An 11,499-nucleotide genomic window follows, 5' to 3' on the forward strand; every position below is an offset into this window, starting at 1 on the left:
ATTTTATTTTTTTTATTTTTTAAAGATTTTATTTTTATTTATTTGAAGAGATAGAGACAGCCAGCGTGAGAGGGAACACAAGTGGCGGGAGTGGGAGAGGAAGAAGCAGGCTCATAGTGGAGGAGCCTGATGTGGGGCTCGATCCCATAACGCCGGGATCACGCCCTGAGCCAAAGGCAGACGCTTAACAACTGCGCCACCCAGGTGCCCCCAATGAAGGATTTTAAGCAAGGTGGGAGATGGTCCAATTTTTATCTTCAAAAGATCACTTTTAAGTCAGTTTTAAGGAGAAATAACTGGCCCACGGTATAGGATTTTTCAAGGGGAAAGGGCCCAGCCGTCTCTACCCAACTCAAACCCCAGAGACCAAGAACGCTCTCCAGCCCCCAGCTCTAATTCTCTGGGTCGAAACACCACTCCCTCCAGTGGAAAGAGACAGAAAAACCAGGGTACGCTAACCACAACCGAAACTGATAGCCTGACACAAAGAGAACCCAGGGAGGAAAAAAGGCCTTTACAACAATCCTCGGTGCCTTTCCACTCTCTAACTCAGAGCCCATCAATCCTTCCAGACTCACCAGGCTTGGATAGGCAGAATCGGTTGACTCCTTTGGAGAGGTTATAAATCCCCACGTTCTCAGGTCCATTTCCATCCTGATAAAATTCCTAAGGGACCAAAGCCAATACAATGACTTACTAGGAGAGATGGAGACACCAAGATGATTAATAATATTTCTGTTTCTGAACCAGTCATGTGTTTTACCCATTAATCATTTGAGCAGTTGGGTGCCAGAGGAAAATTAAAAGCCTTCAAAAACTTCCCATAAAAACATGCTCTTTGTCATTCAGTCAACTAATATTTATTGAGCACCTGCTATTCGACAAACCCGGAGCTGGGCCTTGGTGGCTGACGTGGCTCCTGCTCTCAGGGGGCTTACATTCTAATACAGGAAGACAGAAAATCAATGTGGTCAACAAAGAAAAGAGATTTCAGCTAATAAGAGCAGTGGGCAAAACAGCCAGGGAAGCAGGACAGAGCGGGAGCGTGGCAGGAGCATCTCAGCTGCCTGGGTTCAGGGCAGGACCCCTCCTGAGTAGGCAACATCAGGGATGCAGCCTGAATGATGAGAGAAAACTGACACGGGCACTGCTGGAGAAGATGCGGCATTCCGGACAAAGGAACGCACGTGTGCAAAGGCCCAGACGAGACTGGTGTAGAGGTGGAGAGAAGGCTGGTGTGCCGGGGCCCCTCAGCAAGGTGGAGAGAGAAGAGGCCTGGGGGTGAGGGAAGGGCCTTGCTGGCCACCGTTATGGAATGTGGATCTCATCCGGAGGGAAACAGAAACCTGCTGAACAGCTGAAGGAAAGGAACAGTCTCCTAAATGTCCACCACTTCCTCTCGACTGGGTACCAGCAACCCATCTCCTGCAGCCACACTGCTTGTGGAGCCTTTGTCGTGAAGCAGTTAGGGCAATCGACTGGCACTGGAAACACAGGCTGCCATCCCTCCAAGGGTCTAACATGAGCGGTGGCTTACCTGCCACTTGGCTCAGTTTCTCCACCAAAACCTGACAACGACATCTGCCATTGCTAGAAGCCAAAAAGTTGAAACTCATGAATGGACCTAGATAGGCCTACACACCCGTTCTCTTTCCTGAAACTCAGCGAGCACACTGCCTATCACAGAGACTCCGTCACCGAGACAGTAGGATCCGAGCCACTGTCCTTTGCCCCGGGATAAATATACCAGAGAAAGTGACTCGCCGGGACCGACTGATAATAATAATAGCAGTGTACACCGAGGAAACCAAATACAGAAGAGGTCTACTTAAACTTCACCACAGCCCCGAGAAGCGGGTATTATGATCCCAGGGCTACAAAAAACCAATGCGCTCCACATTACAGCCGTCCCAAATCACTCATCAAAGTTAGAATTTCATGTGGGGCCAGGACAAGAAAATCTCCCAACAAAGGCATCTTTCCACTAAGGGGTTTTAAAAGCTCCCTGACTGTGCTTTCCTGAATAGGGGGGTGAGTGGAGGGCAGAAAAGGACATCTGACTTAACGATGGTTATAATCTTCTTGGCATGCTAGGACCTTCCTGCTTTCCAAATAGGAGAACCCTCACGAGGCAGGCATACCAGAGTGATTGCGTGAGAAAGGGAACATCGCAGCATGTAGCCCGTCTGCCTGAACTCGATCGTTGACACGTCGTCTTCCAGAACTTCCACCTCCAGACTCTTGTTTTTCCAGCACCAATCTTCATGCATGATGCTTACTGGAAAAGCCACAATACAGACACACATGGGCACAGAGCACATTACATCCTTGAGTAAAAATTACAATGACTTAATTTTTTAAAATGTTTATGCGCATATATGTGCACGTGCGCACACACACACACATATATATAACTAGTAATGCTTAGAACAAGTAAGTACTGAAGAGAAAAATGAAACCAGTGGTCATTAACATCAGCAAGAAAGAAATTCGATAGTGTCTAAAGGGCATGCTCACAAGTAAGATATTTAAGGGACAGCAAACTTTTCTTGTAAAGGGCCAAGAAAGTATATATTTCCAACTCTGCAGGTTGTGCAAATATTCAACTCTGCCTTTGTGGCATATAAGCAGCTGCAGATAACACAAAAGCAAATGGGTGTGGCTGTGTTTGAATAAAACTTTATTTATAAAAACAGATAGTTGGCCCCCCGTCATAGTTTGCCAACACCTAACAGTACAGAAAATATAATTTCCCAGATAAAGCAGCCTACTTTATAAGCTGTTCACTGCCAGCTGCTCCAAACTGAGCTTCAAAAAAGCAGAAATACAGCCAGCGGGTGGATTCTCGAGAGCAGCAGGGAAAAGAGAAGCAACGCTAGCCAGCACCTACTCCCCAGGCGCTGTACACACCGTATTTCATTTTGTTTTGCGCTCTACAGAAAGGCCGTATCACTCCTGTTTTAGAAGACAAAACTGAGTCTCAGGGAGGTCACACAGCTGCTATGTGGTAGGACTCATCAGTGTCATTGTTTCACGCCCTCTGTTCGGGCGCTTAGAAATAAAATGGCACGAATGAGGGCACGTTCCCCAAACAGAAGACGTACGTGGGCTGTCCTGACAAGGTGGCAGTGAGGGGAGGGAACAGCAGTTCTTGCATTATCACCCACTGCTAAATAACGCACGTACAAGGTCAAGGGGCAAGGAAGACAAGTAAAGGTATGCAGCTGGCATGCAATTCGAGAGCTGGGTTTGGAAAGTTTTGAAAGACAGGAAGTAGGTGAGGGCCACGAGATGCCGCTTTTGGTTCTTACTTTTGTATTTTCCGGGGAGCACGCTGTCGAAGGTGAACGTCATTGAGTTGACCTTGCCGGAGAGCTGGAGACTCCGCTTCTCGCCCTGGCGGCTCAGCGACTGCAGCGTCACCAGAAGGTCGCCGCAGGTGTCTGCAGAGCAGAGACAGGAGGGCCTCGTGTGGCCGCCCTCGCCAGCCACAGCCCAGCTTCAAACTCTCCACCTCCGGGTGCTGCCTGCCACCGCATATGTCCCGAGGGCAGTGACAGCAGGCTTCCTTTCCAGCCAACATGCATCTGCTCGGCCCTAAGACGCATCCCCCTGTGCAGGCATCAGTACCCAACAACAGAGCCACCGAGGGTAAAAGAGACCCCATCATTGATGGAACACCCCCGTGTGAGCCACAGAAGACAGGAGAGGGAAAACAGCATCATAGAGCACCTGCTAAGTGAAACGGAAGGTGAAATGGGGGAAGGAGTATTTATGGAGCACCAGAAGCCAGAGGAAAAAAGAGAAAGAGGATGGAACTTCACTGAATGCCCACTTCATTCCAGGCACAGGCTGGGCCCTCTGTCATCGTAATCCTATCACTCAGAATAGCAAAGATTTACACGGCTCTTGCTGAGTTCCAGGTCCTCCCACGGGCTATAAATACACTAATTCCTCTGATCCCCACAAGCACCCTGCGAGGCAGGCACTGTCATTACCTGCGTAGGACAGATGAGAGACTCAAAGCACAGAGAGCTTAAGTAACTTGCTCCAGGACACACAGAGAGGGGGCAAGCCCATGCAGTCTGGTTTCAGACTCTGTTCTTCACATCTGTGCCACACTGCCTGATGTGACCGTATTAAAGCCTCACTAAGACCCTCTGAGAGCCGTAGTATTCCCATTCTACAGAAGAAAAAACTGAGGCTGAGCTTACTATCTCACAGCTGGGAAGTGAGAGAGCTGGGAAAAAAGCAACCCATGTGTTCTTTCAGGAGCCAAAGCAAAAATACTCCAAGGGAAACGTGTCCAGTGACTTGTGTGGCGCTTACTCAGAAAGAACTGCACACAATACAGACGCGAAAACCACTTCCAGGCGCGCGGTTTCAGCATTCACCCTGAACACCACCCAACAGGGAAAAGCTCACCAAAATCCCACTTCTAACTGCCTACTTCTCTGAAACTATCTGCTCTCACTTTCAACTGACATCTTACCCAAACAAGAGACTTTCCCAGAAACTGATGCCAAGAACTGCACAAAGGCCACATCCATCACGGGCCTATCAGTCACAGCAAGAGGGAATGTCTGGGGCTTCAAGGTCAGCCCTGCTCTGGTCTCCGCCTCAGGAACCATCACCTGCAGGGACACACAGGAGGACGTCAGTATCTGCGTCAAGGCTGCGGCTCCCCCCGCCTACAGGGCACAAGAACATTCACCAGAGCCCAAGGCTAAATATTTGAAGGACAGAAGTTCACTTCTAGGCCTAGTTTTATAATCACAACAAATCCTCAAACAGGCCATGGGAAGAAAATGTGTTTCTACTCAGATCCAAAAGAACTAGCCTTCAGCCCTGCCACGAAGTGCACGAAAGTCTATCTGGCATAACCCCACAGAGGCACATGGCTGTCATCAGTCACCTGTACACTGGGTGGAACCACACTAAGTCCCAGAACCTTCTCCTGGCTTGAGGTCACTCATGACGTAAGCTATGAATTTGTCAACGCTACGTGGATGTCCCCCTGGCTGAATCAGGCCACCTTCTTTTTCTTCTGTGTCCTTTCTTAGGTTAAGAAAAGGGACTGGGGAACAGGCCAGAGGTCACCTATGTCCTCCCTAGTGAAGATTACACCCCACAGTTGCTCTTCCTTGGAAACAGGTGGCTGGCTGTTGCAAAAGTGCCTTATGCTTCAAAAGGGCTTCCAAAGGCTTGTCAGTGGCCAACTTTACAAGAGCCAGCTGTCTGGTAAAGGACCTATGAACACACCTACACCCTTTGGTGGAAGGAGGGAAACCACTCTCCTCACACCCCATCTCCTCACAGGGGGCTCCCACTTGCTCTAGAGGACAGCGCAGTCTCCCTCCCCTCACCTGCTCTTCGTCAGGGAGGAAGAGCAGCAGCTGACTAGACATGTGGCAGCCTGAGTTCCACTGAGACACGGTGTTCCCTGTGGGCAGGGCCGTGGCACCGAGGCACAGTGGGCTGACCTCTGGCCCTGTCTCCTCTCTTGCCTGCTGCCCCAACCTGCGCTCAGGCCTTCAGCCGCCTGGTGAGACCACAGGCCAGGATCCCCTCAGCTTCTCCACCTGCTTCAATGGAGAAGTCACACAGTGCCGGAGCAGCCATCTTCAATTCAGCGCAAGGTGGAGAGACACCAGCTCTAGTCTGGCCTCGAGTGCCACAAGCCATGCTCTGTGGACTTGACATTAATTAGGGTTAATTTTGGGACTTACGGATCTTCTATACTAGCTAGATGCCTAAGAAGGTGGAGGTGTGATTGGGAGCCTGGAGCTAACTCCTAATAAACATCGGGAACTGGAAAAAAGAGAGGCCTGTGTATCATTTCCAAACTGGGTGCCTGTCTGCTCTACGGTGACACGCAGGAATGTTAAAGACCTCAAAATAAGAAACTGGGAATAGAAATGTTCTTTCTGTCATCCCATTGTAGCTAAAAATAATCCTTTAAAAATCACTGCCTCTTCTTTCAAATATCTTAAATAGAACAAAACTCATCATACCTGGACTTTGTAGGTCCCTGGTTTTGCTTTAAAACAAAATGATCCATGAGCGTCCGTCTCCACGGTGACCAAAGACTTGTCCTTGTCTTGAGACGACAGGACAACTTTGTATTTACTCATCTGCTTGACGGAGTCAGGGAAGCGAATGATTGATATCTGGCCACAGACACTGAACCTGCAACAAGGGGACCATTCATTCCAGCATGAGAACTCAATTATCACAGGAAAGGCACTTACCAACCCAAATGACACATCCCTCTTCCTGCCCCGGTCCCGGGGACTAGTTTCACCCTAATGAAGAGGCAGAAAAGCAGCCCAAATGACTCCAGCTTCAAAAAGCAACCTCTGCAAGGAAGATTGAGCCTCTCTCCGTGCAAGGGAAAAGGCACAGCGGAAGCCCACGGCGGGGCAGTTTCTGTGTTCTGGGTGACATCCGCAAGCCCCCGCTGCGGAAGCAATTTTCAGAAAATCTGTCGATGATAAAAATGCTTCAGGTAAATTGGATTGTTGACGGTGCAGCAGCCTCGGACTGAGCCTGTAAGCAGCCTAAATCCCCCAGGCGAAACAGGGCAGAGGCTATATGTAATTCGTGGACAAAAGCGATTGGGGGGATGGGAACATAAAAGTTAATTAAATGTAAAATAATTACAAAGCCAAAACTGAACTCCTTACGAGCTATGAGCCGCAGAAGCGACCTATGACTGAGAGGCTCCATTCAGGTAATGACCCCGATCGGAGGCTCTCAATGAGCAGCGCGCGCTGAGACGAAGGGCACGTGAGAGGCGTGTCCCCAAGCTGGTAAAGAGCCGAAGAGACTGTCAGCCTCAAGTGACATTCCTCACTTTTTAGTAGCTGATGTGTTAAAGTGTAAGGAGACACCACGGCTGGAGGCCACCACTGTATCCTCAGCTGACGAAAGATTATATTTTCTAATCTTAAGAATCATTTTGGATAAAAATCAGTTGCTACTTGTGACAAAGGTGATAAGGAAAGGCGGCTTCAATGCAGGATAATTAGGGGGTACCCTCGACGCTGAAACACCCACCCTGCTGTAAATAAGAAGGGGTGGAAAACAACAAAGGGGTGGGAGATGGTATGTGTGAAATCTGAGAATGAGGACAAGCCAGTCACCTCTTTAGAGCGAAGGGACCAGTCTGCCACATGAGCTCACGATCCTGAGCAGGGGACAAGGAACGAGGGCCCACGTGCCCGGTCCAGCCAGCCACCTGTTTCTGTATGGACCGTGGGCTGGGAATGCTTCCCACTTTTACTTCCATTTTTTTTTTTTTTTGAAAGAGGCAGGTGGGCAGAGAGAGAGAAAGAATCTTAAGCAGACTCCCTGCTCAGTGGAGCCTGATGCAGAGCTCGATCTCATGACCTGAGATCACGACCTGAGCCAAAATCAAGAGTCAGATGCTTAACTGACTGAGCCGCCCAAGAGCCCCTACTTCCATACTTCTCAAGGGTTAAGAGGGGCAGAAAATCAAAATAATAATAATATCCTGACACATAAAAAAATCATAGGAAATTCATATTTCAGTGTTCAAAATAAAGATTAATGGGAACACAGCCATGCCCGTCCATTTCTGAATTAGCTATGCTGGGTTTTGTCATAGAGGCTGTATGGCCCGTGTGAAGCCTACACTATTTATTCTCAGGCCCTCTACAGAGAAAGTGTGCAAGTCTCTGATCTAGATTTGAAGGGCACACATTTTGGCTCTCACTTCCCCCTTCTGGGGACTTTCAGAGTAAAAGGACAGAAAAAGAATACTGAAGAGTTATTAAGAAACTTTCATATTCTCTAGATTTGTGTACATGTCACAGGGAACATCACTGTATTTGTTCCAAGCTGAACCTCTCTGCTTCTTTAAGTTTTAAGTATTTTAACCATCTGGCCTGTTTTAGCTCATATTCTCAAAGAGAAGTGTCCAGTTGTCCCAAACCTCAAATGTATATTGGTTTTGATTTAAAAAAATAAACTAAAAAGCTGGTAGGATAGTGTTTGGTTATACTGAATCCCTTAAAAATTGATTTGTGTCAACAAATTCCTTCATCAGGGTTTAATACATTTATGGATAGAAATTGGTTAATTCTGGTGCATTGCAAGATTACTCTATTCTCATAATCATTTGGACAGAAGTCAAAGCATTTCCTTCTCAAATAAATTGGGAATTTTTTTAAAGTAAGAAATATAAATGAATTAAAAGCAAATGTGCTATGTTGGCCCAAAAGGAAAATGAATTTTCCCAAAGATGCTCAACGAATATTGTTTTTCTTTCTTTGACCCAAATATTTGACTTTAAGGAAAAAAATAAATACAAATATATTGCCCCATCTCCATGAACAGCACCTCCTCCATGTACACAGTTGCTTAAATAAGAAATCTGGGACCCCAGCAGCACAAGGCCTGCTGACTGCCTCCCTACGTCATCTGTCAAATGCCATCTACTTCTCTCACCCTCCCCTGCGGCACCCTGGTCCCGCCACCACCGCATCGCCTCCAGACAACTGTCACCACCTCCTATGGAGCCCCTCCACTGTATAACCCTGGGCTCCCTGCGATCTCTTCTCCACACCGCAGCCAGGGGAGAAAAATTTTTTTTATTTTGAAAATGCCCTGATGCATATGACTCCCTTGCTAAAAACTCTTCAACGGCTTTCCACTGCATTTGGGGGGAAAAGCCCACCTCCACACCCGGCTGCAGGCTCTCCAACTTCACCGACTGCCTCCAGCTATGCTGGCCGCCTTCCAGAAAGCTCCTCTCCCTCCCCTCTGGGCCTTGGAACATGCTATTCCTGCTGCCTGGGAAGTGCCTCACTCAGCTAACTGTGAGTCCCCTGCGTTCAATAAACCAGTGAGGGTCCTCCCGGGGCCCCAGCCCTCTTCCCTGCACACCTACCAGAACCTACCAAGTTACCCAGCTCAAGTCTGTCTCCCCAGGAAGACGAAAGCCCCATCTCTGTCACGCGAGTTGGGTTCACTGCTACACACCCGGCCTTTGTCACAGGGCCTCACCCAGAGGAGTTGCTCAAAAATGCTTATGAGGGAAAAGGAGGCAGGGCGTGAACCCAAAATGATTTTCCCAGCTCTAGTGAAACAGAGACAAAGTACTGGCTTCCAACGGTGATGTACTTTCTAATCACCCAGTTGTCACAGAATCCCTGACCCTGACCCCCACCTGTCTACAGAAAATGTCACCGATGCCTCCTCAGTAACCAAGCAACAGAGTGTACTTTCGGGACTCAGCTCCTGGACCTCCCTGACCGTCAGGCATGACCTCACACCTAAACCCGCTGCCTAGATCCTCCTGAGGCCACCCCCCAGACGCCGGCATTCCATTTTGGGCCTGCTCTTCTAGTTCTACCTGCTCTTACACATCTAAGGTTCTGGCTGCCACCGGGCCCCGTCTCCCCAAGTTACAATCTGTCCAGGCATCTGTCGAAGAGCGCCACCTAGTGGTCCTGCTGAACGCTCGGCACCTAACGGGCTCCTCTCCCTGACTGCAGCCAGGGCACCACAGCCATTCCAAGTTTCTCAAACTGGGAACCCCTAAATACTTCACTAACCCACCCCTGACTTCCCTACAAGGCGAGCCCTCAGCAAGTCTCTTTTCACGACCTCTATGCCCCAGTCTTGTCCCCTACGGAGTCGTCCCCCACCACGGCTGCCAGGGAGCCTCTTTGCAAACAATTATCTAAGCATGTCACTTCCATGCTCAAAATCGATCGCTGGCCCCCTGATCTCAATTTGCTTTTAATTCATTTATCCCATTCTTCCAATGGGGTGTGACGAGGTCCTCTGAGACCTGCCCCTCCAGCCCCGTCACGCTCCTTGGCCTGCCCAGCGACACAAGTCGTATGCTCCCGTCCACAGACCCCGTGTTGCTCTAGACTGTGTGTGCCTTTGCTCATGCCGCCTCCCCCCAGGAAGACCCGCCCTGCTCCGCTCAAGTTAGAGTTCAGTGAGCACCGGGTGCTGTCTCAGAGAGAAACGGGGACACCCCTGTGCTGAAGGTTACACGCAGCTGAGAGAAGGAGCTGAGATCTGACGCCAAGGCCTGGGTTCTTTGAACCACACGGTATCACTGTAGGACAAAACCACACAAATTCAACTACCAGATGTCCCCTCACATCCTCACAGTAAGTACAGCAAAGCAGGAAGAGCTGTCACATTGACCGGAAGCATCTTAAAACCTTCTCTCAAGCACCTATACTATCTTCCAAAGTCCTCACTTAAGCCACGGAAGGTCTTACAGATGTGGAGTCAGGCAGGAGACTTAGACCCATGTTAACTTTGAAGCAACACAACGTTCCCTAAGCAGCCGCATGTAAGTACCTCCATCTATAAGACTTAGCACTAATCTTTCTCAGGGGCCAGCCCGAATCTCTCACAGGTGTCGGAAACCCGATGTGGATCCTTGGCAGAAGCACACAGTCAGACCGAAGGTAACATTGTCCTCTAACGTCCACACTGGCACTGCCAGACCCAGACACGACGACCTCACCCTGTTGCAATGATGTCAGCCAGCTGAGGCGTGTTCGGTGCAATTTTGATAGTGACAGTTTCAAAGTAGAGGTGTTCTTTCTGAGCGTGGATGGTGTACGTCCCAGTCGTGATGTTCTCCAAGCGGAAGGAGCCATCGGCTTTTGTTTTGACTATAAAACAAAAAGATGCAAACGGAAGATGAGCCAAACACAACTGTACACCCCTCCATCTACACAAGAATGCTTGAGACAAAAAGCCGGCATATTTTCACAGAGTCATTAAGGCTCTTTCCTTTCCCTTTCTCTCCGTGATCAACAACTAGCCCTGAGAAATACTTCGGGGGCGGGGGTGGGGGGTGGGGAGCAATGCGGCTGCCGACCTTTGATTTGGTTATTCAGAGTGACTACTGCCTCGGGAACACCTTCTCCTTCGGGTCCATTCAAGACCCTTCCGGTGACAGAGAATCCCATGACGTGGAACACGGGCTGGAAGATGAAGAACAGGAAGGTTCACATGTGCCCAAGTGCAAAAGCCTTCCTCATTCACTCAGTGCTGCTCACACTCACCGCTGCCCAGCACAGCCGCCCACGCTGGAGCCCCATAGGCCAGCTGGAACCCACCCGGCTCGGCCAGCTGGAACCCACCCGGCTCCCCCAGCTCATGCTGTTCCCACACCGCTGCACTCTCCCCAGGGCTCTGTCTGCTTTCTTTCTTTCTTTTTTTTTTTTTAAAGATTTTATTTATTTATTCGACAGAGATGGAGACAGCCAGCGAGAGAGGGAACACAAGCAGGGGGGTGGGAGAGGAAGAAGCAGGCTCATAGCAGAGGAGCCTGATGTGGGGCTCGATCCCATAATGCCGGGATCACGCCCTGAGCCGAAGGCAGACGCTTAACCGCTGTGCCACCCAGGCGCCCCTCTGTCTGCTTTCTTATACTGAAACTCACGGATGTCTGTCAAGTAACTGAATAAAAAAGATCTATGGGGCGCTTGGGTGGTG

At 49.4% G+C, this 11,499-nt stretch overlaps 1 protein-coding gene across 1 annotated transcript in view; it reads right to left on the bottom strand.

Annotated features, from left to right (window-relative positions):
• The window catches only part of LOC100464689 (nodal modulator 1), a 65,936-nt gene that overhangs the window by 28,231 nt on the left and 26,206 nt on the right, over window positions 1-11,499 (bottom strand). Inside the window, exons 15-16 of the mRNA XM_034670321.1 lie at window positions 2,142-2,278; window positions 579-666 (exon numbers count right to left, since the gene is read on the bottom strand). Of these exons, the coding sequence (XP_034526212.1) occupies window positions 579-666; window positions 2,142-2,278 (225 nt within the window). The remainder of the gene's footprint in view (window positions 1-578; window positions 667-2,141; window positions 2,279-11,499) is intronic.

Source organism: Ailuropoda melanoleuca, chromosome 10, assembly GCF_002007445.2.
Source record: "Ailuropoda melanoleuca isolate Jingjing chromosome 10, ASM200744v2, whole genome shotgun sequence".
NCBI lineage: Eukaryota > Metazoa > Chordata > Mammalia > Carnivora > Ursidae > Ailuropoda > Ailuropoda melanoleuca.